The 26,862-nt window shown below is 46.6% G+C and overlaps 1 protein-coding gene across 1 annotated transcript in view; it reads left to right on the top strand.

The window, feature by feature from the left end:
* Positions 1-26,862, top strand: part of GABBR2 (gamma-aminobutyric acid type B receptor subunit 2) — a 312,072-nt gene that overhangs the window by 213,914 nt on the left and 71,296 nt on the right. Inside the window, exons 8-11 of the mRNA XM_081103760.1 lie at positions 5,922-5,982; positions 18,518-18,598; positions 21,998-22,148; positions 25,360-25,492. Coding sequence (XP_080959886.1) covers positions 5,922-5,982; positions 18,518-18,598; positions 21,998-22,148; positions 25,360-25,492 — 426 coding nt within the window. The remainder of the gene's footprint in view (positions 1-5,921; positions 5,983-18,517; positions 18,599-21,997; positions 22,149-25,359; positions 25,493-26,862) is intronic.

Here is a 26,862-nt window from a genome sequence, read left to right as displayed (position 1 = left end):
GCTAAGCCCAGTGCTCTCTCAAAGTCCCCATTCTTCATTTGAGGTCAGTGTGGTTCCAGGTGGAGGGTTGGCAGCAGAATGGTCCAAGGTGGGCTCAGATCAGCCACACAGGTAGCCCTTCCATTTCCTTAGATAGTTGGCTGCCTGAATGACATGTCAAGGCACATCTTATTTACCCATAGCATAAATCAAACATTCGGTTAAGCATGCATGCTCACACCTCCTGAAGACAAATGCAACTGCCCAGAGACAAGAGTGCAGTTAGGGAATGAGATCCTTCCCTAAATAAATTTGCAGTGATCTGCAGAGACTGTGTCCCTCAGTGGGCCCAGAGCTCCAGGCAACTAGGCTGAAAGAAGTGAGTCCTCACACTGTCTAGCCTCCAGCTCCAGCCGGACATCAGATCATTTCAGGGCAGGACATCTCTGCCCTCCACTGTGAAATTGAAAGAGACCAACATGGGCTTGACCCATACAATTCATAAACTGTCGTCAGAGTGAAATTTACCCATGCTTAGTAATGAAACAGTAAAGATGAACAATGAAAACAATTACTTTTTCTAAGAGGAGGCTGCTGAATCCTACTGGCTGCTGGAATCCTTGGGGTACATTCTACTCTCCACTGATTTTTCTGGGGATTCTGAACGGACATCGGGTGGAATTTTTCCAACTCACATTACCTGGAGGAATTATAATAGTTACTCTTTAGTACGTGCCAATCCTGGCTTATGCCCTTTTCATAATTGCCTACTTTAATTCTCACAAACAATCCTGAGGAGCAAGTATTGTTCTTACTATTTTTCAAATAGGCGAATTGATGCTCAGAAACACTCAATGACTGTCCAAGGTCATACTGTTGCCAATATTTACTCTTGTCTGGCAAATGCTGCAACTTAGTTTTTTTCCACATTACCTTATGCATTCTGAAGATTTCTCTGAAAAAGAAATGCAGCTTTATGGCTCCCGCTTCAACCTGAGCTGTTAGTTTGGATCAGACTGCTTTCCCTGGTATTAGCAATATCTTTTTCAGGAGAACAAAAATCCTTATAAATTTTCCACCTGGGATTTTACCTCCATTATTTTATTTTCATTCCAGATGAGCTCCGTGGTCATTCTTATAAGCTCCTCGGAAGTTAGAATCCATGATCAATCAATATGCAGACAAGAAAATAAAAACCAAATCAGGCATTTCATAGGAAGATTTAAGACAGGGAACTGGTTGCAACTTTACTGGAAGGGATGGAGGAGCAAAACAGGTCGGTGCTGTCACTGGAGATAAGCATTCACAGAAACAGCCAAGCCCCTGGGCTGAAGGCACAAAAAGGGGCATAGTGTTGCCATTGCCTCTGCACACTGATCCCTCAGGTTCCTGCAACCACCCTCCTGCTGTTCTGGGAACTCCCCTCCCCCACCGCCACTGGCCACTGAACAGGCAGCCAGGAGCACCCCCACATTGACAGTGCAGGGCTGCCTGAGCCCACAGACACCTGCAGTTGCTCAGCTTTTGCTGCTGCAACCACAGCAGGGGGAAAAAATAGATTTCCCTTATGCATACTTTCTAATTTCCCATGAATGCTTCTCATTAGCAGAACCTAAGTGGAAACCAGCTGGTAGGGGATTCTGGGAAATGTGGTTTCTGGGTGTTGGGCCCCTGCAATGGAGAGGAGGATACAGAGTGAGTATGGATTGTGAGCCAACAGATATCAGCCACCACCCCGGCCAGAGTTACCAGACTCCGTTACTTTGGAATTTAATGCATCACATGGATTGATCCTCAGTATAGCCCTGGGATCGCACACGGCAGAAGCTTAAGGAGAGTCACGGCATCTATATATACATAAAGGATACACGCGTGAGGAGAGAGAAGAAATCCCTGCTCGAGCTGGGGCTTAAGGAACCGAAGCCAGTGCAGCTGGCCTGGCTGAGCTGCCCAGCACGTGAAGCTGGAGCAGTCCAGCTGCTGCCTGGGCTTCACTCAGACCGTTGCCTCTGTCCCCACAGCCTCGTCAGGAAAGATATAGTCCCAGTGACCTGTGAGGGCAAGTGTGTTAGGGTTGGGTTTCCCAGGAAACAGATTCTGAGACAAAGACTAGCATACAGCAAGTTTATTATCAAGGAGTGTTCTCAGGAACAACACCTGGGAGGAAGTGAAGCAGGGTCAGGCAGAGGGACACGTTGAAATGTGATACAGCTGCAATCCCAGCCTCAGCCACCCCACGGGGACCTCTGGATCCCATGGTCCTTCACCGTTGTCCTGAATTGAGGCACAGGGCCTAGAATTATGTCCCTCACATTGACCATTGGATGTAGGCTGGCCCCCAGGAAGGGGCATAACCTTAACAGACACAGCTCCCTTTGGATGCAGGACAACTCAGCAGCAGCCAGGATACGCCTCCATCCTGATGGGGGCATCAGAGCAGCACAGCAGGGCATCCACCACTCAGTATGGGAGGCGTCGAGTGGAAGTCCACTGCTGCTCAGGCCGCAGTGCTCAGCCACCTTGGCGATGCACTCTGAGCTGGCCACCACCCTAGCCTCAGCCACTGACACCTCACATCTGGATTACCAGCTGTAGAGCCTCCAGTTTCTCTGCTCCCTCGTTTTGCCATGCTGCCATCCATTCTCTACCTGACAGCCAGAACAGTCTTCCCAAATATTAACTCAGGTCATAGTACTTACTTGCTTAACCTCCCCACCCCTAGGCTCTTGGCTGCCCTCCAGAGCCCTGCCATGACCTCCAGGTGGAATGTGATCTGGCCTGCTTACCTCCCCTCTGCTCCTCACACTGGCCCTTTCTCTTCCTTTGCCACCTGAGGGCCTTGCCCTGCATGGCTTCTTCCTTTGTGTGGAGTATCTCCTTCTGACCATGCAGGCCTCAGCTCTTCTGTCACCTCTGCAGTGAGGGCTTTCCTGGCAGCACAATAGATTTGCTCCCCTCGCCCAGCCACTCCCTTCTTATTTTCTCACAGTACTCTTCACTAACTGAAATATTCTTATCCATTTATTGGCAAACTGGTTTTGTCTTTTCTCCCTAATCAAATATAAAGCTCTCAAAAAAGCAGGATTAGCACTTACAAGAGAACCTGGCCCAGTGTAGGTAAATACAGTGTCCCCAAAAAATGTATATGCACTTTAACAGCTGATAGCTCAGTTTTGGAAAGGGAAATGTATTTTAATAAACTCTGTCTTTATAATTATTCAAAGTGTGTGTCTACATTTTGGGGACACCCTATATTTGTACAACATTGTGTGAATTGACCACCTTCAAATATGGAGGACCCCTTTTGGGCAGAATTTCATGAAAATCACCTGATTAACTTCCTCATGTCCAGTCTGAAAGAGGATGAATTGGCTGGGACGATGGTCCCTGTCCTGTCAGCCATGGCCAGGGTAGCAGAGTTGGCTTCAGTGGTCAAACCCAGCAGGTGCCATGGTAACTCCTTCAGGAAAGAATCACATGACACATCTTCCCCAGAAGGGGCTTTGCAGAGCTTCTTGGCTCCTTCTCTAGTGCAGACCCTTAGTAAAGCCAGTTACCCACCTGTGTGCCCATCACGATCCAGTTACCACCGTCAGAGTTCTCAGTCTCTCCCATGCTAGTCCGAATAGTGTGGTGCAAGAACTCAGTCTACTGGGGGCTATTGTTTCTGAGAGGAGGACACCTCGGATAAAGGCCCAATAGTTTACCCTTTACCAGCTGAAATCATGCAATGTGGACAATATCTTCCCAAGCATTGGAAAGTTCCCTGGTGCTTAAACCATCTTTTCTTATTTCGGCTCTCTTCTATTAAACATCCTATCTAATAGAAGGCTAATATGTGAATTGTCCCCTTGGGAATTCGACTGACGGGAGTTTGACCACTCACTATGACCTGTGCTGACCACCAGGGGGCGGTGTGGAACAAAGGAAGGCCCCAGCTGGCAGCCAGCAGCTGGGGGAAGGAAGGCCCCGATCAGCCCCAATCACCTGCCAGGACTAAGGACCCTACCCATGCACGAATTCCATGCACCAGGCCTCTAGTTTTAAAATAAAAATCAATACTGCCATTTACTGAGTGCCTGTTGTAGATGAGGTGCCATGCTAGGTCCATAACTCAGATGCTGGCTTCTTTCCACTGCATCACCTGAGAAATTGAGGAGCTGGGAGGAACTGCTATTAGTGAAAATGATTATTGTGAGTAAAATAAAGTATGACAGGTCTTACTTTAAAAGTTGACTAATTAGTTCTGTTTAGAAAGTAAATGGGGGGGAGGAGGAGACAAAAAAGTAAAAGCAGATTCTTTCTTATCCCCACCCATACTCCATCCATCCTGTCCAAGCTTTGAATACCACTCTATATGCTTTTTCGTTTAACTAATAAGGATTCTGCAGGCTTTGTCCACATTTTATATCTAGAAGTCTGGAATTCTTCAAAGCTTGGCAGGAGATGGGTGAAGTAGTTGGATCTCCACCTTCGTCAGACAAATGTCTTCCTTGGGGACCATGTCTGCATCTTTGCCACCCATGCAAAGTGGTCCATTTGCATAAAAGTGATCCTTTTGAAAGATGTTCTGTGTTTTTCAGTCATCCCTAGAAATAAAATCACAGCTCCTGTCTCACCTTACACTGAAGTGTTTCACACACCAGGGAATTGCTTACCGGCACCTAAATATAGAATTCGGTGGGCATTTGTCTCAAACTGATAGTCCTCACAGCTGTCTTCAGGATTTCCAAAAGGTGGCAAAGTGGCTTCAGAAGGTGTTTCTTGTTCTGAGAACAGGTTGAGTGATTCTCTCGTTGTGCCAAGAGCCTCAGGGCCTCAGACTGTGAGTTTCCACCAAGGGAAGATATTTTCTGGCACTTTCTCCTGAGAACTGAGCAGGATCTGAACTTTTCTGTGCTATTTCCTGATGATGTAAGAGCACAACTGTGAGAGTAAAGCAGTACACATTTAAGACCATTTCTTTTCCTGATATCTCATTAATGGAGAGATAGGAAAGACTTTATTTCTGGATCAGAAACAGCATGCTATAGTGAAATAGCATGGACATTAAAATCAAACTCGAATTTGAACTCCAGCAGCTTACAGTGACCTTACATAAAGGGCATACCTTCCTCAGTCAGTTTCTTAATTTGTTAAATCAGGATTATCCCCTTTTTCACTCAAGCTTGTCACAAGATCCATTGATATAATGTGTGACAATTTCCTTGCCTGGTTGCAGAATTTTAGGTGGACCATAAATTGGCAAGGAGAGATCAGTCCTTCTTCATGTTCCCAGTTTGTTTAGCCCAGCATGTGGAACCCTTGTATCAGCCAACAAAGCCACTCACTGTCTTTAGCCCCCAGGGTTCCCTAATGAAGGGTGCTCAGCTGCCTGTGACACTAGTCATGTCGCTGGCACAAGAAGCTTAATTTTGTGCTGCCCCACTCAGGAAGAACTCAGGAAGAACTTACAAAAACATCCTCTGTCCTTAATAAGAAATGCTAACTGACCTACAGCCCCCGTCTGGTCCTCAAGCCAAATAGCCTCGGCAAAGCCACACATCTTAATGGAGCACAGAAGCAGTCAGGGCCAGGCTCCATGGGCCTCACCGGTGCCTCTGTCCTTCCAGCGCCCTGGAAGACCTTGTCCCAGGACTACACAGGGCATGTGGATGTTTAATAAATAGTTGTGCTGATAATGATGATGCATATCTCAGCTTTAATTCACATGTGTTAGTTCCATTATTGATTTTGTGCTCCTTAAATTAAATAGATAAAGTCACAACCAGTTTAAAAACAATTAGTTTAATTTTGCATCTGTAGCCTAACAGGAATCTGTTTTTCCTCTAATATTAATAATTGCATTGTACAGTTAATGAATTTCAGTTGAGATCAGTAGCGTCTGAGCTAATATGGCATTTCTCTTTTGTTCTTGTTTGTTTGTTTTGCTTTGTTTTTAGGGTCAAGTTGTGTTCCGGAACGGGGAAAGAATGGGGACCATTAAATTTACTCAATTTCAAGGTAGGCTTTTTGATGCTTCTTCTTTCTACTTGATAAATTCTGTTTTCAGGGATGTTGTCTTATGCAATAAAATACATCAAAACAAATGAAAGTATGATGTTCCAGATAAGAGAAATCAAAGTCAATAGAAAACACTTCTCTGTGAAAACAGTAGTTTCAACATATTTAGGATATTTTTTCTTCACTGTATTACTTTTCAGTCCCATTCAGTCTTCCCACATGACTCTGAGAAACTCCTGAAAGTAAGGGGGGAGGGGTAAGTCAGTTCCAATATCCTGAGAAAACTTGCATTGTTGTAGGTTTTGATTATAGAAATCTTCAGATTCTGAAGTTGAGAGAATAGCATAGTAAACCCATCACCCAGCTTCAACCATTATCAACATTTTGCCTATCTTGCGTTATCTTGACTCACCCTGTTACCCCTCTATTTTTTTCTGTAAATGTTTTAAAGCAGCTCTCAGACATTATCTCATTTCAATCTATAAATACTGCAGTATGCATTTCTACTAGACAAGGACTTTTAAAAACATAACCATGGTACCATTATCACACCTAAAGCATTTAACAATTATTAATATCCTTTCATTCCCCGTCTATGTTAATTCTACAATTAGCTCAAAAATGTTTCTACAATGGGTTTGTTAGAGAATTCACACAACGTCCACTCTTTGTATTTGGTTAATGTGTCTCTCTAGTTTCTTTTAATCTATAATCACTACATTTTTTTTTAGGACCCAGGTCATTTGTTGAACTTTTCTGCTGTCAGAGTTGGAAGGGACCTCAGAAATCATCCAGACTAAGTTTCTCGTGTGATAAGGAGGAAATAGGGGCCAGAGGGGCAGTGGCTTGTCAAAGCGCACAGGGCATCTGTGAGGAGTAGGACTGGGCCTTCCTCAAGGCAGACACCTCAGTTCAGCTCAGTATAGTCATTAGCAGGGTTATTCGCCAAAAGCACTAGATGATCATTCATCAGCATCTGGATGTTTCTGGAAGCTGTGCCTTCTGTGTCAACTCACTTTGAAATCCCAAAGTCATCTGGGGAAAGCAAGAAATGAAATCAAGTTACTCAGATTCATTCAGACAAATCCCCACTGGATTCAGATCAATCAGGAGAGGTGTCCTTGGATACTATCGCTCCATAATGCAATCTTGTAGATTTACCCATTTGTCTTCCTGTGGCAGGTAATTGAAACACATGTCAGCTCTCTGACGTGCACAAAAGATGTAATTTTAGGCAAACGTAATTACTTTCCCATTTGTTAAGTCTTACTTCTTCATCGGTTGAACAAAGTAAGCATCTTGGCAAAGATACTTACTATTTTTTTTTCTTGAGTGATTGCAGCTAAATTCTCTTGTCACATTTCCAGTTCTCAAATTATATCATTCTAGGAGGATATTTTGTAAAATATTGATCGGCCAATCACAGCTACAAGTGCGTGCCAATTTTATTGCCTTTTCCCAATGTTAGGATTAGACACCAACTCCAGTGGCTGATTTTAGGCATTTATAAGGAAAGCAGTGTAGCAAACAGTATTGAGGTGGGTTTTACTCACCTGAGTTCAAGTTGCTGTAGAATATCAGGCAAGTGACTTCACCTCCCTGAGCACTGATGTCCTCAAGTAATATAATCCTGCCCTAGCCAGTTTGGCTCAGTGGATAGAGCGTCAGCCTGCGGACTGAAATGTCCCAGGTTTAATTCTGGCTAAGGGCATGTACCTTGGTTGCGGGCACATCCCCAGTGGGAGGGGTGCAGGAGGCAGCTGGTCGATGTTTCTTTCTCATCAATGTTTCCAACTCTCTATCCCACTCCCTTCCTCTCTGTGAAAAATCAATAAAATATATTTTTTAAAAAACTTAAAAAAAAAGAATATAATCCTACTTATCATCTTAGGATGTGGGATGAACTGGATGAGATCATACAGGGAAAGATGTGCATATATCTCTTGCTCAGCAAGTAGTAGCAATTATGACTAGCACTTTGTCAAAAGTTATGACACTTTTCAGGGGCAAATCCAGATTTCCTTGGTGTGTTGAAACCCCATTGATGCCTTTTTGTCTGCCTACCTGTATAGCTGCTACCCACACATAACAATATGTAGGATGTCAGAACGGGGAGGGCCTTAGAGGTGATCTTATCTCCTTACTTCACAGAGTAAATGGGGAAACTGAGGCATGGGGAAGCGAGATGTTTCCCCCAGGGACACACAGCTGATGAGTGGCAATGGCAGCCACTGCGTGCTCACATGCACACGTGTACCAGTGTTCTGCCTTTGCCACACTTGTGTTCAGCTTTTATTGACTATTAGAGCTGGAAGATACTCCTGTTTGCATGTTTTTAAAATAGACATTGATCCTGTTGACAGAGGGATGCTGTGCTTGGGGGCATGTTCACATCAGCACAATAGTGAGTTACCCAAATTCATAGAGTCTCAGAGATGCCTTTTGTGCCAGGATGAAGAGAATTGAATATTGAATAGGCTGTCCAGGTTGGAATTCAGGTTATCCTCTCATTTCACAGAGGGGAAGGGAACTGAGGCCCTGACCCACTGTGAGATGGCGAATTCATTCCTCTCTTCTCCGGGCTCATGCTTCCTCTCCCAGAAAGGCTGGTCCAGACTCTTCTGGGACCTTCCAGGAATTTGCCCAGAGGATATGCCTGCCCCCAGGGGTTACCAGTTCCTAAATTACCTCATGCCATTGACCTAGTAAATGGCTTCTGCGTGGAGTTACCATGTTATTTTCTGCCATGCCCTTCCCACCCTCTCTCCCGCTTGCCTTGCCCTCTTATTTAGAAGGGAGATTGGACAGCAGGGCTCACAACAGAGCTAACTCGCAAGCAGCCAGCCCCAGCAGAGGGGGCTACTTTTGCAAGATGTGCTTCTGGGCAAGACACTTCATTTCCCTAAACCTGTCTTCTCTTCTAGACAATGGGATGGCATTAATGCTGGCCCTGCCTGCCCCCTGGGGCAGGGTTAAGGGTCAAATGAGATTTTGCTTTATAAACTCTAGTTGTGGGAACCTAGTCACATTACTAGCATGCTGCCTGACTCCTGGCTGGCTCTTGGTAAATGCTTACTCAATTAGTGAGACAGCTTGTGGAAATCTAAGAGCATCTTCATTTACTCATGGTTTCCCATGACTTAAGTCAAGGCAGAAAGTCTGGTAAACAGCAGTTAGCCTTGACAACAAAAATGTGAGCCAAAGCAAATTTATGATGGCAGCCATTGTTGTTCCAGACGGAAGGACCTTTTTTGCAAATTTAGGAGTGGTGAATAAATAGAAGTATTCTAAACTAATGTGCCAGGGCTAACTCCATGGTCCCTCTTGAGACTGAGGCATTTTTAATCCAGAGGGGGTTTCAGAGCCTTAAGAATGATCTTCCTAATCCCCAGTTTCCCTCCATTTACTACATTTCCAAGGGTTCTCAGAGCTCTTACCTCCCATCAGGACAATCCTCCAGGCTAGATAGATGTGGTAGATTCCACCCATAATTCTGAGCATCCACGGTTCCAGAATAAGTATCTTATTAAGAGGAACAGATGAGATGTCCAGGGAATTAACACTTCCAGGGGCAGCCCTGAGCCAGGGATGGATGAGAAATGGAGGACAAATTTCCCAGTGTCCTTTCCCGTTGGGTGGAAACTCCCAAGAACTTCAAGGTATGTTCTTGTCTGTCCCCAGATGTCAGCTGAGGACAATCCCAATGGAATTGTGCCTCAGTTACCTTCCCAGAAACCTGCTCATAATGCACGTTGTACTGGCTCCCTTCCCTTCCCTGTCTCACCTCCCTGAACCCCTAGCAATGTGTCCTAGGATCACCTTCCAAATAAATTACGTGCATTCTCACCCTTGTCTCAGGCACTGTTCTAAGGGTGCTACCCATGGCTATAGGTAAGGCAGGTATTGTCATCCTGTTGGCCACACACCTTGGGTATAGTGGGACTGGCCTAAACCCCTTTCAACTCCAAGTTCAGAGTACCTCCCCCGTGCCATCACTGACTTCCACTGAACTACGTTAGACGATGATGAATGCTAGAGAATTGGCTTTTTTTTTTCCTTATGAGAAGAAAGAATTCATGTTACTGCCAAAGTCTAAACATGGCTCAGAATTTGCAGCAGGGAAGGAAGTTGAGTGAAGCCATGATTAGAGCCTTATTTATGCTGTTCTTCGTGAAATCTAAGCATCTGTGCTCTAACTCACCGTCCCTGCCTTCATTAGGCCTGTTTGTGAGAATCTTGGTGAATGGTGATGTATTTGAATGTCTTACTGCTTCTGTGTCGCATAAAAGACTCAGACTTTGGAGTAGTTCAGCACTTGATTTGAAGGGATAGGGTCCTCTATTGCTCTAACAACATAATTGTCATTCAGAATGTACCTAGTGAAATGTAGGCTTGTCCTCCCCATTTGCAGACATTAATTACTGTTTGGTCTTTGGGGTAACAGATACGGTTCTATTCAGTGCAAATTTCCTGAGCATCTGCCAGGCGTTTTACCAAGCCCTCTAGGGGAAGCCAAACTGAATAAGAAATGGTCCCTGTCCCTTTCCCCCCAGGGGTTTCATAATCTCTCTGGCCCAGTGCCAGTGCCTATAAAAGCAGGAAGATAATTTCCCAGAACCTACTAGAAAACTTTCAGAGCAAGTTTGACCCCAGTTTGAGATTCTTAAGGCTGGTTCTTAGTTCCCTTTTCCTCGGTCGAGGCATGTGTTATAGCTCTCTTCCCCACGCCATGGGTCTGAAAAGGCCAGTTTGTTGCTGCCACTCAACTTGATACAAGTAAGAGTATAGTTGGTCCGACCGTTGTGGGTTATTGTTAAGCTGATTAACATTGTTAAGCTGATTAACAAGTAAGAGTGGAGACATAGTCCATCGAACTGCAGGATACACGGGTAGGGATGTGGGTCGGCAGGAATGGAAAGACATAATGTGAATGTCAGTTCTTTTAGGCTGAAAGTCTGATCCTGACCTTGATACTGACCCTGACCTTGACACAACCTCAGCCCTCATAATCCAGGACTTATCTGGAAGCCCAAGGCCTTGTGTTTCATTGAGCCTTAGACTCTCCATGTTGAAGGGAGCCCTAGCTCTCCTTTATAGTATTAGCTCTGCTTGAATGCCTCCAGTGATGGTGAACTCATCTCCTATTATATGGAAAGTATGTGAGCTTTGAAACAGGCGTGTCTAACTGTTAGTAGCTAGGCACTGTGGCTTAAGTTCTCTGAGCCAGCATTTCAGCATTTAATTAAAAATAGCAAAATAAAAGGTGATCATTTTCCTTGCCTTAAGAGGGATGGTGAAAATTCAGTGTCGTAAGGCTCTGAATGATCTTGGTTGGCGACTGTTACAGAGAAGGGCCATGGCAGCGGTTGGCTTCTTTCTCCTCTCCTGGGCACTCTTTATGACCCCAGATTTACTCCTTTCCAGAGTTTCTTGAGAAAAGTGCAGTCTTGCTAACTCAGGACATACTTATCATTGGTACATGAAAACTCTTGTTTGTTTGTTGATACTCTCATTTCCCTCATTTATTTTCAAACCCTATTCCCACCTCCCCCAGGGAAAGGCAACCATTCTAAGTGTTTGATGAGTGTGTTGTGTTTGTATCTGTTCTTGCAAGATGTAGTATATTACTGTGTTTTTTTGTGTGTGTATATATTTCAAATTTACGTCAATGCAACTGGATTACATATCTTTCCTGTTTCTTTTTCTTTTCCACTCAACACTTTGTTTTCTAAGATGCCCCCATGTGCCCGTGTGTACATCTAGCACAGGGCTTTCATTGCTCACCCCATGGGGCACACCCACCCTGCACCCATCCACTCTCCCAGTGACAGACACCCAGGTCACCTCAACTCTCTGCCTTCACAAATAATGAGGGTCCTTGTACATGTCCCCTCTGACCCAACTGGGCATTTTTAGGACAGATGCCCAAGAGGAAAATTGTTGGGTTGGAAGTTGTGTGTGAACACTGAACATGCCGAAAATTTGCCAGATGGCTCTTCCAATGAGTCACCGTGCGCGTCTCCACTCCCACCGGCGTGCGATCCCTGTGTCCCCACCTCCCACCAACACTTGGTGTTCCAGACCTTTCATTTTTTCCAGTCTAAAGGTATAAAGTAATATCATATTGTGGTTTTAAATATTATCTCTTTGCTTACTAATGAGTTTGGGCATTTCTTCCTGTGCTTGTTAGACACTTATTAATTGTCTGATCCTTTGACCACTTTTATTCTGAGGGCACTGTATTTTTCTTGTTGATTTGCAAGAGTTCCTTATATTATCTAGATATCAGTCCCTTGTTGGCTTTAGACTTTGCAAATATCGTCTCTCATTTGGTCACGTGCCTATAAACTTTAAGTCCTTCTTGAAAAGAAATTCTCAACTTTGATGTGGTTAAATTCTTCCTTTCTTTTTTCCTATGGTTTTGGGCTTTTAAAGTTGCTTAACTATCATTTCCTGGCATCTGCATGCCAGATGATACTGGGCAAGATAGGTAAGACGCAACCCCTGCCCTCAGGGAGCTCACAGTCCATTGGGAGCAGACACAGGACCCCAACTGGGTGTGATAACTGATGGCATTTAGAGGAGGGGCATTTGGCTCCACCTACCAGATTCTAGGAAGGCTGCCTGGCAGAGGCATCTGAGATGAATTCTGAAAGACCAGTTTCTCTAGTGAGAGTTAGCCAAGAAAAAGAGAGAAAAAGTGTTCTAGGTGCAGATAACCTGTTGTATTTGTATGTGCCCTGTGTCCCCTCCAGTACTTAGCTTTTGCCCCTGGGACAGTTTGAGTAAGTCAATGGACAAATCTGTCCTTGGCGGGGTCATTATACTCCTAGGCCATTTGACCAGTGTCCACTTGGCCTATTAAAAATCTGAAAACAAAGGTCAATGAAGTTAACTTATTAAAATTGTAACAGTGGCATGTTGTTTGTGAAGACAGAGAGACAAGTGTGTGAGGGGATCCGGGCCCAGGGACCTGCTTCCATCTACTCCCACCCTGTAGGTTCTATCCACAGTGACCAGACTGGGGTGGGGTGGACTTCCCGAGGAATGGCTGGCCATCCTGGAGGAGAGCAGAATCCAGGCCTGCAGTTGCCATATTCCCATCTCTGAAGAACCGCCAGGAGCAGGAATTGATGTGATGTGCAACCCCAGGCAGAGCCAGGACCTGTGCAGGGAAGCCTCAGGGAACAGCTTTCAGCTTAAAATGAGGAAGACCCTTCAGAGCAGTTGCCGATTCATCAAACAGGAGTTGGAAGCTATAGAGATCTCCCCAAGCAGCCCCCTCACTTTAGCAAGACCCAGGCAGGGGATGGGACCTCCCCAGGGCTCCGTACATAGGTGAGGGCCCAAGCTTGGACCAACTCCAAGAGCTGTCTTAGTTCGAGCCCCTTCTGTCTGAGTTTAGGGTTTCCTTAGGAGGGGCAGGAGTCCTTGAATGGAGTAGTTTTATAGCATCTTCGATTTTCATTGAGGCAAAGTCATCTTGTTTTTAACTTCATGGTTACGCATTGAGCCTGTGTTTGCAACAGCAATTACATTTTAAAGGACATATACACCTTCCTCAGTTCAGACCTTGAGCCAGTTGAGGACCAATGGACATTTGGGGGTGAGGGGAGTCGAGCCCCTGTAGCAGGATGTGGGGACCCAGCTAAAGCAGGAGCCTGGTGACCCTCCAGTTGGTTCTGCCACCGGGGTTGGTTGTGGTGCAGCTGGGAGGCAGAACCACTCTGTGATTGAAGCTGTTTCCCTGGCGTCTCAGGCATGCTCTCAGGCCCACAGCCAGTGAGTATTTTCAGACTGGACTTTTTGGGGGGAAGTCTGATTTTTACGAATGGGAGTTATCATCCAACTCCAAAATTTGAAATAAAGAATGCACTTTTTAAAAGAGAACACTCCTTTCTTGCCCCACAGCAAGGAACCAGTACTATTCTGTGGGAAAGCGAGCTTTTTGTCTCACAGTATTTTTAGCCTCTGAGAACAGAAAGTGTCAGCTTGAAGGGCCCTCAGTGTAATCCAGTGGTTCTCAACTCTGGCTATGCATCAGGATCCACTTAGAGGACTTTTTTTTTTTTAATGTTTTCATTGAATTTAGAGAGAGAGGAAAGGAGAGGGACAGAGAGGTAGAAACATCGATGAGAGAGAAACATGGATCGACTGCCTCCTGGCACCACCCCCACTGGGGCTTGAGCCTGAAACCCAGGCATGTGCCCTGACCAGGAACCACGCAGTGACCTCTTGGTTCATAGGTCAGTGCTCAGCCACTGAGCAACTCCGGCCAGGCTAGAGGACCTTTAAAAATACTGCTACTCAGGATCCATCCTAAGAAGTTTTAATATAATAGGTCCAAGCTGGGACCAATCATAGGTATTTTCTAGTTCTCCAGGTGACCCTAATCCCTAGGGCTGAGAACCACTGGAATTCCTACAGTGCAGTTTGCAAATGGAGAAATTAAGGCCCAGAGGAAGGGAATGGTCCAGGGTCACACAGTGAGTCAGTGGCAACCTGCACAGAGTTTGTGGGGCAGACGGTCAGCCAGTAACAGACCCAGTGTCACAGCCCCTCTCCCTCTGCTCGATACCCCAACCTCCCGGCCCCAGTGGACCTTTCTGTCTGTCCACAAATCCCCTGTCCTCGGTCTGCAAGGCTCGTCTGTGTCTCAATGAGTGGTCAGCATTGTTTGCACAGTGGAGTTACCAAGCAGCCCAAGACTTAAAAGTTGAAAGTGCCGGGTGCCTATCATAGTGACCACCACCTGGGCCGTGGTGAATGGAAGAACACAGGGGGCACCCTCCTTCCACCTTCAGACCCCTGAGGGGCCCTGGGCAGGGTGTGGGGGACAAGACTCTATGCTGCCCAGGATGTCAGAAGCCAGACTTCGGGTTCTGCTCAGGAACCAATCAGCAGACAGAAATCAGAAGGCCTGGGCACACCTGGGGCCTTGCTCCAACACGAGGGGCTGAGCTCACAGCAAACGGGTTGCTGGGAGGGGAGGGTCAGTACGCTGGGAATGCTTCCTTGGAAGAGGTGGACAAAGTTTGGACATTTGGTTTTGTAGAGGGAGGGGAAAGCTCCCTTCCAAGCAGAGGGACTGTTGTGGGGAACCAGTGGCAGTAAGTAAACAGAGAGAGTGTTTGGGGACCTAGCAGACGGCTCACAGTCACTTTTATCATGACTCAAATAACTATAATTTATGGAACACTCACTATGAGTTCGGTCCCAAGCCAGAAATTGCCTGTATTCTCCTCTCTAATTCTCATGGCCACTCTGAAATTTCCCCTTTTACATTTATAACCACCTGCTTATAGGGTATGAGCTGGAAGGGAAGTGCTGCCTGCAAATGGGAATGATTTTTACCTCCCTGCTAGGGCTGAGAGAGGCTGCAGTCACTAAACTCCAAGGTCAGCGATTATGAATTTTTTTCTTCATCTTTGTATCTCCAGCTCCAGCACACATGTCCAAGGCCACCTTGGTTGAGGATGAGGAAATAACCTACTCTTCTACTGCCTACACTGCTGTTTTTGAGGGGTTCTTTATCATGAAATACCTTGGGCTGGGCCTGGCGTGCAGTGGGCACTCAATAAATGTGGCTGAATGATCAGAAGCCCTGCTCAGTATGGGTGGTGAAAGCGCTCTGAAGTCAGAACTGGGGGACCCAAGTCCAGGCATGCACTTAACCTATCTGAGGCCCCTCCCTCAAGTATCCACTGGGGTGAGTTATGCCCAACTCATGGTTTGCTGTGAGCGTTAAATGCAAGAAGGTGTGAAGTGCCTGTGAGCCTCCAAGCACTGCTCCAGGGAGAGATTATGTGATTTTGGTCTTGGTGGGAGGCTGAGTATGATTTTGGTGCCATGGGGCATAGAGCGGGGCCTAGGAGTCAGAAGGGTGGGCTGTGTGGCTGGGGGCCTGGAGGGCAGCTAGCCATACACTTCCCAGCTCCTAATGATTTATTCCGATCAGCCTGCATATTTCATGCGCTGCCTCCCCACGCCAAATAAATAAATCAGGGCCTCCTTTTCTGAGGGTCAGGAGCAGCCTGGGGCTGAGACTTCAAAAGGCCTAAGCAAGGATGCTGGAGCTCCCAGCAGAGTCTGCTAATGTGACATTTAGGAGCTGGGTGACCCAGGTATGCCACAGCCGCCTGCACGCTGTGAAGCCCCCCAGATGGTGCAGAGACCTTTGTGGGAGAAGGAAGTGACTTTTATAGTCCTGTTTTCCACCCCACGGTCAAAGGAACGCAGGCAGAAGCGTGGCAGGTCTATGCGATTCCATTTCATTTTCTAAATGTGTTTAAGGAACCAGCCGTGCACCTGCGTTTATGCAAAGAAATTCACTTACAGCCAGAGCCACATCAGGCAGTTCCTCTGGGGACTTGCGGGCCTGCAGCTCCAGGGACCCGCCTGCCGGAGGGTGGGCATTCCTCTATGCAGTTAATATACTCAGGAGGCACAGGTGGCTGATGGGTGGTCAGCTTGACATGGAACTGTCACCTCTCAGGGATCCTGTGTTCTTGGTATCAGTGGGACTCTGGGCAAAGCCACAGCCTGCCCACGCCTCGGTTTCCTCACCTACAAAGTGGACCACCTAGTCCCGTGGTCGGCAAACTGTGTCTCGCAAGCCACATGCAGCTCTTTGGCCCCTTGAGTGTGGCTCTTCCTAAGCCTTAGGAGTACCCTAATTAAGTTAATAACAATGTACCTACCTATATAGTTTAGGTTTAAAAAATTTGGCTCTCAAAAGAAATTTCACTCGTTGTACTGCTGATATTTGGCTCTGTTGACTAATGAGTTTGCCGACCACTGACCTAGTCCATTCAATTGTGAGAACTGAAAAGATGGCACATAAAATTCCTAGCATCGATCCAGGCACACTGTGGGGCACCTCAGCCCCTGCCTGCCCACTACTGAACTCTGTCAAAGTCTGCTCTGCCCTGGGGGCTCCTTTCTCTACTCCCACACTCGTTCCCTTTGGTTCTCTGCCTCTAACCCCACCTTTCCTGCATCTGTTTTACCTGTGGTCACCACAGACACGCCAAATCCACTCACCCCCTGTCAAGGGGCTTGTTGGCCGAGGCTCTCGGTAGCATGTGACATTGCTGGCCAGCTCCATGGTGAAACTGTCATTTTCCTTGGCTCCTACAATGCCCACTCTTTCCTGGCATCCTGCTCCTGGCATCCTGGCCACTTCTTCCCAATCTCCTTGCAGTGTCCTTGCTCTGCCCGCCCCCCAGAGATTGGCGCTATCCAGGATTGTGTCCTTGGTCCCTTCACTTCTCACTCAGCACTGCCCTCGGTGTGTCCTTCCTGCCCGCTGCTCTACCTCCCAGCCTGCATGCTGGTGACCCCAACTCCTTCTCCCCAGCCCAGACTTCTCCCCCCTCCAGAGCAAGGATCTCCCCCTGATAGGTGTCTCAGGCTGAGCACATTCAAACAGGAACATAATATCTTTTATCCTCATGGGTTCCCCACTTAGGGAATGGCACCGGAGCCCCCCCCCCCCGGGCCCCCCGCCCAGTCACTTGGTTCACTGCCCTGTTCCCCATCTTCCCCACAAATTAATCTCCCAATTGTCCAGATTTTACCTGGGAAAAAAGAAACCTTTGTCAACTCTAATTACTACTCTCCATTCCTCCTGCCCGGTCGCCCTGGTCTAGTTGTCTTTGTAATTATCCCTGGCAATTGCCCTAAACCAGCAATTTTCAACCTTTTCACCTCATGGCACACATAAACTACTTACTAAAAATCTGCAGCACACCAAAAATATTTTTTTTTTTTGCTTATCTGACAAAAAATCAGAATAATTTTGATTCATTCACCCTGAACAGCTATTGTTGTGTTTGGCTGTTGTCATTTTTTTATTTGACAATCTAAGGGAAAAGAGGTCAGTGTCCCTGACTAAATAGTCAGGCATTGCATGTTTTATATCAATTGATATATAATGTGCAGAATGAAGGAGGGGATGGTCCCCTCTACTTGCCGCTGACCAAATCATGCCTAACATGTGTTGGTCAGTCCTTGTGTCTACACTCTCAGACAGACAAACAGTGATATTGTGGAGTGTGGCCTCAGGAAGGGCCTGGGTAAGGTGGGAAATAGAATGACATTTAGTAAGGTGGAGTGGGGGAAGAGTGTCGTGGGGTGTTCTGTCTTTGTCTTCAAGCTCTAGGCCTGCCTGGGCAGAGGGAGTAGGGGTAATCTGCGTGGTCCCAGAGGGCAGAGTCAGATGACAGGGAAAAGTTACAGAGAGAACATTCAGCTCAATGACCAGGAAGGACTTGGTAACAGGCAGAGAATCCAGTTAAAGGGGAGTGAGCCCCCCTGCTACACATGTACAGCGAAGGACAGTTGACGAGAGAGTGTGAGAGGGTGTTTGTTCTAGCCCAGATCCAGTTGGAAGTTTTGTGATTCTACCTGGGGAAAGGAAAAGCCTGCAAGAATATAGCCAGGGGTTGTGGGGAGAGCAAGAGCTAGGAGAGGAGCGCTCAGACCCAAACACAGGACTCGGATCTAACCAGCCACTCTCTATTGCTCCCCACAGACCGCAGGGAGGTGAAGGTGGGAGAATACAACGCTGTGGCTGACACACTGGAGATCATCAACGACACCATTAGGTTCCAAGGTAAGGCAGGTGGGCTTCTTGGAGGAGGGGGCCTGCTCAGTCCCAAGCCTGGATGTTATCTGAGGGTTGGGGAAAAACTCAGAGCCTTTGGCCTTGTGGGGAAGAGGGAACATCCTCTCCTGTCAACACATGCACTCACTCACTGAGCACAAGGTCCCGTCACTCACATAGGAGCTGTATTCCAGCTCCTGGAATGGGTCACTGGAATTTGTATGAACGCTGGCTTTCACCGAAGCATCTGTTGAAACCAGAGGATGGCCAGGAGTAATTCTTTTTAAATGTGGCCCAGCTAAATCTAGCTCTGTCTTTTCCTCTGGGAAAGGACTTGGTTTGGTTGATAATAGGGTCTCTCCACATGCTGCTCTTCCTGGAAGACCATTCCCTCTTTTCTCCTGCTGTAGAACTTCTCCTCAGCTTCCAGAACGAGATCAAATAACACCTCTTCTGTGCAGCCTTCCCTGATTGCCCCCAACCAGGCTAATGGCTCCCTTCTTTTGGCTTTCACAGTTTTTTTTCTCTGCTTTTACCATGGCCACTGTCACTTTGTATTGAAATATCTAGATTGTTGGAGCATGAGCCCCCTGACTGGTTCCTATTTGGCTTTAAGTTCCTGGCACCAGCCATAATCTGGCACATGTTGAAGAGTCAATGATATTTTATGAATACATGATTGACCAAGTGAGTGGATGAGTGAATAAATAAGTGAACAGGTGAACATGTGAGTCACTGAACTAGTGGGTGGATGAATGAATGAGTGGATGGAGGGATGGAGGGATGGAGGGATGAATGGATGGATGGGCGGAAGGGCGGGCTTAACCAGTCTTAACCCCTTCAAGTCCATTTTGCCCTTAACAGCCAAAGTGCTTTTGCCATCATGCCATGCTGAAGATGCCCCACTTCTGCTCAGAGCATTTCATGGTGTCCGTTGCGCACAACAAGGGGCCTTATTCCATGGTGTTGCCCCCAAGACATCCATGAAAGGACACCTCCTCACTTCTCTGCCTTCTCTGTCAGATCTCCCCAACCAAACTGCTTACAGTTCCTCAAACATGCCATATGTCACCAGGTCTTTGCCTCTGCCAGGTTCTCTGCCCAAAATGCCCTTTCTTCCTTGTCTTCCTGGTGAAGGCTAACTACTCACCTTCCTTTCTGTAGCCTTTCCTGACTCATCAGGCAGAACTGCACTCTGCTTCCTGCTTCCTGCTCAGGCCATTGGAGGCAGTTTACACAGTGTGAGAGCACTGTCTTCAGAGTTAGGCAGATATGGGGTCAAATTCTGCCAGATTTGCCATTTACTAGCTGTAAAAGCTACTTAACACCTAAAAACCTGTTGCCGACCCCCACTCCACCCACCAAAATGGGAATAATCTTTTCTACTCATGAGATTGTTGGGTGGATCGTATAAAAAAATCTCTATAAAGTGCTTAGCCCACGGTAAGCATTCGGTAAATGTTACTGCTCATGATTGCCTTTTCTCCTTATATACGTAATGTGTAAGTTCCTTGAGGACAGGGACTTCGTCTTCTTTATCTTTGAATCGCTGGTACCCAGCACTGGGCCTGATAGATGGAAGGTGATTATTAATGATGTTGACCATCATTAATGATGATGAGTGAAGGAATAGTGATGGATGAAGAAATAATGAAAAATAGATGAATAATGAATGGATGGACCAGATGAGTAGCAAGAAAGAAAATTCAGGGCTGCTGCTGTTAGTAACACTTCTAACAAGTTGTTACCATTTGGCTTCCATACTGTCTCAGTTAAGATGCACAGGTGGGGAGGTGCCGTTTCGGGGAAGGGAGGGTAGAGTAAGGAGGAGGAGCTGTTGTCATTTTCTGAAGGTGTTTCTACACGAACAGCTTGTGGCCATAGTCATCATGTAAACAAGCCAGAGAGTGGCTTGTTTCCAGCCAAGAACTCATGGGCATTCCTAAGATGGTTCTTGTATTAGGGAGCCAGAAGTCACCTGAGCCAGCCTAATGCAGCCCAGGCTACAGGTGGGGGGAGAGGGGAAGTAAATAGGAAGGGGGAGGAAGTTTCCAGATGTTGAGTTTTCACTGGAAGCAACAAATGTTGCTACCTCCATCACCTGTGTCTGCTTTTGCCCTGACTTTTAGTCCTTGGAGCCAATCCTTACAAAAGTCTGTTTACTTGGAATTGCTTAACACTTTACATTAACCATGCCAGCAAGTTCCTAGCTGCTTTCCAACCTGGCAGCTTCCCTAGGCTGTTTACATGTTCAAAGACCTCTTATCCACTGAATGTTTCCAAACACATTTCAACTTGCTATCAGAATTTTTGAAACACAGATGTTCAGGGGAGCCCTCAACCCTTAAAGCAATATCTGCTCATCCTGTTTGTCTCCTGAGAAGGGAGGCATAATGTAGGCTGGCACCCATGGCACCGCCATGAGGTGGGGGGGACTCATTGTGACCCCTGGTGGGTCCCCCAGGTTCGGCCACTCCCAGGCACCTGGCTGATTCCACACATTTCTCTGGAGGGAAAAGCCCCAACATTTCACAGTCCTACAGCAGAAACCTGACCTGAAACAGCAGCTGAGAAAGAGGATTGGCAAGAAGTGGGGTGGGGTGGGGTGGGGTGTCCCTGCATTTGTCCTCCCCACCCTCCCTGTACCTGGTAAAACTAAAACGGGACAATTGTGCCACCTTCTATAAAGATGAGTCTGCTCAGCCTCCCTTGGGGCTCCCCCAGGTTCCTGTGCTCTTGAAGAATGAGCAAGGACAGTTCGCAGTCACACAGAGATATGGAGTCCCACAGTTTCCGTCCAGTCCTGGCACAACAGGGAGGGGAAGGCATGCAGGCAGCTTCTGCCTCCCACAGTTAGCGAGTCCGATGAAAATGGAAAATCAGAAAGAGCTTTTATAACATAATGACCTTGAAACAGAAAATCCACAGCCAGAGCACATATGCATCTCTGTGGAATTGACAGGCAAGGTGTCCACCCTGTTGAGGGACAGTCATTATCATGTGCTGGCACATAGCCCTTGAAAGCCAAAGCCTAGGTCCTCACTCCCAGTGACACCCAGTGGTACCCACTCAGAGCACCCAGCCCTGTACCTTCCGAGCCACTGTTACCTTTGGGGATAAATGGCAACAGTTTTTCAACCGGGTAATTAGACCAAACCAAATTCCAGTCTTCTAATGGCTATTAAATGCATCACAAATTCCTTATTGATTCTGTTTAGAGAAAGAAATAAGTCCTGGCTAAGGCTCCCTGCTAGGCAGGCTGGCCAGCCACCAGAGCCCACTCACCCAGTAGGTGTGTCCTGCACAGAGTTTGTGCACCGGTGGCAAATGTCAGGAATATCCAGGCAGAGATGCCCTCAGGCACTGACTGCACTGGGCTCAGGTGATGTCTTTTCCTTGGCCTTCTAGGATCCGAACCCCCAAAAGACAAGACTATCATCCTAGAACAGCTCCGGAAGATCTCCCTACCTCTCTACAGCATCCTCTCTGCCCTCACCATCCTGGGGATGATCATGGCCAGCGCTTTTCTCTTTTTCAACATCAAGAACCGGAATCAGAAGTAAGTCGCACACACTTTCCTTTTGGATTGTACTTTCTGGATCAACAAACCTCATTGACAAAGTATGCGAGCATTGCACGACGGATTCTCCAGGGCTACAGAAGATTGTAGGGTGATTTTCTAACGTGTGCTTCTCATTCACTGCGATGTTATTCAATGTTTCGTGACCATGTGTGTACACTCACACATGCACACACACACACACACACACACATACATACATGGGGCTACTCATTACACAGGAGCCTCGGTCAGATAAGTTTGGGGAAGGCGGGCTTAAATAAAACTGAAGGATTGCCAAAACCGGTTTGGCTCAGTGGATGGAGCGTCGGCCTGCGGACTGAAGGGTTCCGGGTTCGATTCCGGTCAAGGGCATGTACCTTGGTTGCGGGCACATCCCCAGTGGGGAGTGTGCAGGAGGCAGCTGATCGTTGTTTCTCTCTCATCGATGTTTCTAACTCTCTATCTCTCTCCTTTCCTCTCTGTAAAAACTCAATAAAATATATTTAAAAAAAAAAAAACAAAACTGAAGGATCTAGGTCCATAGGCCTTCTCAGAGCTTCGTCTGTGCTCATGCAGTCTGTGCTGGCCCAGGAGGAGAAATCTAGAAGACAGCATTCCCCAGTGTCTTTGCCCCACCCCCAGCATCTTGGGGGAGCACTGTCCAGGGCAGCCGTGGGCAAATGATCGGGCCCGTTTAAAATGAATAAAACTAAAAAAAAAATAAAAAAAAATGACCGTACCCTTTTATGTAATGATGTTTACTTTGAATTTATATTAGTTCACACAAACACGCCATCCATGCTTTTGTTCCGGCCCTCCGGTCCAGTTTAAGAACCCACTGTGGCCCTCGAGTCAAAAAGTTTGCCCACCCCTGGCCTAGGGGGTTCACCAAGTACAAGGCCTGGCACTGCATTGGTTGCAGCACACTGCAGTCCAGGAAGCCCCTCCCCAGATCACAGATGTGAGCACAGAAGCTCAGCAGCAAGGGCCACTGTCCAAGGCCACACTGCTGCGCGCAGCAGAATCCATCCCCTTGATTTCTGTCCCCTCTCACATGCCCTTCACTCTCAGGGGAGAGCAGCTCGCTTTCTGAGTTACTCTGGTCAGCGGTGGGTCGAACAGGTCACCATCCCAGATGGTAGTGTTTACCAAGCACAGGCAGCTTCTTTGGTTCCCAGCCCCCGGCCTTGTTGTGGGAGAGAGTGAGCAAGGACTCAGAGCAGTACCTTCTCAGTCACAGGCCCAGTGCCCACCCATGGGCAGCATCTCCACTATTATGCCCAGAAGCCACGATGCATGACCTCCAGAGCTGCCAGGAACAAGCCCAATTCCAGGAGAACAGTTGTTTTTCTTTTCTTTGTTTGTAAAGGAGGAACCTCCAGGCTCTCGATTTTTTGTTGCTGTTGGTTTAGGATGTTGTTTTTTTACTGCTGAGGCCAAACCTATTTCCTGAAGAACAAATAGGAATTTTATTCGCCTGTTGTTTTATTTTCTTTATCACCAATAACACATTCACTGCCACACACAAAAATTGAAGCAACTTTTGTCCACGGCATACAAACCTTAAATGATGAGCATTTGGCACAAGGCCTGGGCACAAAAGTCTTAATTAACATTAGATTCCCTTTCCACAAGCTTCAAGAATTCCCATCTCAGTGGTGAGTGGCCCCTAAAATAAGACTAAACTCTTTTAATTCCTAAACCACCCCATCTTAGCCTCCTGGGGAAAATTATCATTATTCTTTCCAATAGGCTGACATCCGTGTGGTTTTTTTGTTTGTTTTTTTTACTGCCTTTGCAGATTTAAAAATCTACAAAGATGTATGGGGGGAAATGTCACTAAAGTTCCAGATACCCCTCACTTTTGTCTTCCTAAATGCTACCTACAAAATTAAGGTCCCCTCCTCCAAGAAACCTACCCAACTCCTGGGCTCTCCCCTCCCCAGCTTCCTGTGACAATAAGAATGAAGGTTCCTTAGCAGTTCCTGGTTTATAAGGGCCTCCAAGAACCCAATCTCATCTCAGCTTCACGTGTGCCCTTGGCAGTATGATCTGTGCTTTTATAGGTGAGGAAATTCAGCCAGCTAATTGCTTGGCCAACCTCTGTGCACCTCTGTGGATAGCAGGGACCAAGCACTGGACCCAGTGCTCCCGACTCGAAAGACCATGTTAATGGTCCACAATTTACAGCAGGGTTTTTCTCTCTCTTCCACTTTGATACCACAGTACACTTCTTAAATGTGGAAGGATTAATAGAAATACACATTCTGAAGGAAACTGTTCAGAGAAAAATTGATCATAATTACAATCTGCAAAAGAACACCTGGGTCATGGGGCGCCTGAAAACCCAAGATGTTCTGAGTGGATTGTGCTGGGGGAGCCAGGCACCTCTGAGGGTGAACTCCAGCCGGCTGATGGTTTAACCAAGTCGTGGCTTGCTGGGCAGCTGGGAGTCACAGCAGAATCCCTGAAGGAAGTGAGAGAGAAGAATGTAGAGTTTGGGAGTATAAAAACTGCCCCCAACAGCAGCCTGAGGTAGACAGTGTTAGAGGGTGGAGATAAGGATGCCATTGTCCACCTCCACTGCCTGGTGAGTGGGGGAGGTGTTCCTACCCAATGTGTGGCCCTCTTTGTGCAAGGGATAGTGTGAGCTTCAGGCAGCCAAAGTGGATGCTCATTCACTACAGTGGCCACAATTCCTGAGCAGACCTGAGTTCTCACCTGTAGACCTCCTAGACCTGGTCCACTCAGCACAGGGGAGAGTGTGGTGGGGCCATCTTCCCTCTCACTGTGGATAGTTGCTGAACCTGAATGTAAAATTCTATAGATTTTGCATGTCTTCCCAGCCCCAGACACAAAAAGCTGTTGACTTAATGTTTTTGTGTAAATTAAAAATTAGTGGTTGAAGAAGCTGATGCTACAAGCTGTTCCTAGAGAAGTGGTGGGTGAACTTGACCAAGGAGGCAGGAAAATCAACAACTGGGAGTTGATAGCTGTCTGGGGTCCTTTAGTGAGGGGGAAACAGCCCCTAATACACAGGTCAGATAAGCATTTGGCACAGTCTTGGGGAGAGGGTAGTGGAGGAGGTCAGGACTTACATTTTTCTCTTCCCCTCTAGCCTTCGCCGCAGTATACCCAGTCGAAATATTTGTGGGAGGAATAACTACACTACCCGTTCTGTAACTGTAGTATCTCCTTCTCTTGTCAGGCTGATAAAGATGTCGAGTCCATACATGAACAACCTCATCATCCTGGGAGGAATGCTCGCCTATGCATCCATCTTTCTCTTTGGCCTTGATGGATCCTTTGTCTCTGAAAAGACCTTCGAAACACTTTGCACCGTAAGTTTTTCTGCTTGTTCCAGTGGAACATGATCTAAGGTTTTCTCGGTGATCTCAACCATCAAAAACACACATGCAAACCAGAGACTCGTGAAAATACATGAACAGGCATAAGACAGTCCGCTCACCTGTTCACACAATTTAACAAGGAAGTAGGTTGTTGCTTTCTGACCAGGATGGACTTAAATATTTGCCTGTAAAATTAAGATTATGAATTTGACAGGCCACTGCTAGAAGACAACCCACTGAGGAATGACTGGATAACCTAGAAAAGTGAGGGAGAAAAATGACCACCCAGAAAAGCATCTGCACCTGGGCTCAGGGTCAGGGCCGTTAAGGAGGAACAAACCCACCCATTAACCCCAATAACCATCACAGAATATAAGGAGAGAAGTCTGTATGCATAACTTTGAGTCCTAGAGCAAAGAGCATAATTGTTATTCTCTACTTACGTAGTGTTTCTCAACCATTGTTTCCTATTGCCCCCCCACCACCACCACCACTAAGGACCCTTTTTAGATTTTTTCCTAATCATCCCTTCATGAAAATTTAATACCAAAGACATATATGTACCATATATATATCTTTAGTTTCTATGTAAAAGAGTAATATTTGCCCTGCCAGAGTCGGGGAAACTCAGTTTGGTTGAGTTTCGTCCCATGCACCAAAAGGTTGCTGGTTTGATTCTCAGTCAGGGCACATACCTGAGTTGTGGGTTTGACCCCCCAGTCAGGGAGCATATGGAAGGCAACCAATAGATATTTCTCTCACACATTGATGCCTCTCTCTCTCTCTCTCTCTCTCTCTCTCTCTCTCTCTCTCTCTCCCTCTCTCGCCCCCACCCTCACCCCCAACCCCAACCCCTCCCTCACACCCTTTATCTCTCTAAGCATGTCCTCGGGTGAGGATATAAAAAAAAAAGAGTAATATGTTTTCATATTCAAGACCCACTGTTGCTCCCCTTAGGAACTATACCACCCCAATGAAAATGCATATATTTAATGGAGCCCAAACAATGTAACTTATTTACTATATTTTAGAAATAATATTTTGAAAATTAATTAACATGTTTTGAACTGTTGTTGCCCAGTTGTTGGTGTTATTATTAATTTAAGAATAATTCATTAGCAGTTGGCAGTTGTGTAGCACTAACTCTCGGTGGAAAGTATCATCAACTTACTTTTTAAGATGAGGATGACCAGTTGAGATTTATTTCTGGACTTTGACCACTGTGATCTCTCAAAAACTGGGTTAGCCATTTGGGTCTCTCTCTGTTGTCCCAATTGCATCTAATTCTCTGCCTGGAAGATCAGAGCTAGAAGGGATGGTCAAAGGATTGGTGATGACGAAATAAATCCAAAAGCAGCTCT

This window comes from Myotis nattereri (genome assembly GCF_964212035.1).
Source record: "Myotis nattereri genome assembly, chromosome: 12".
NCBI lineage: Eukaryota > Metazoa > Chordata > Mammalia > Chiroptera > Vespertilionidae > Myotis > Myotis nattereri.
Note: the sequence above shows the minus strand (reverse complement) of the source record. Positions and strands in the feature narration are given on the sequence as shown.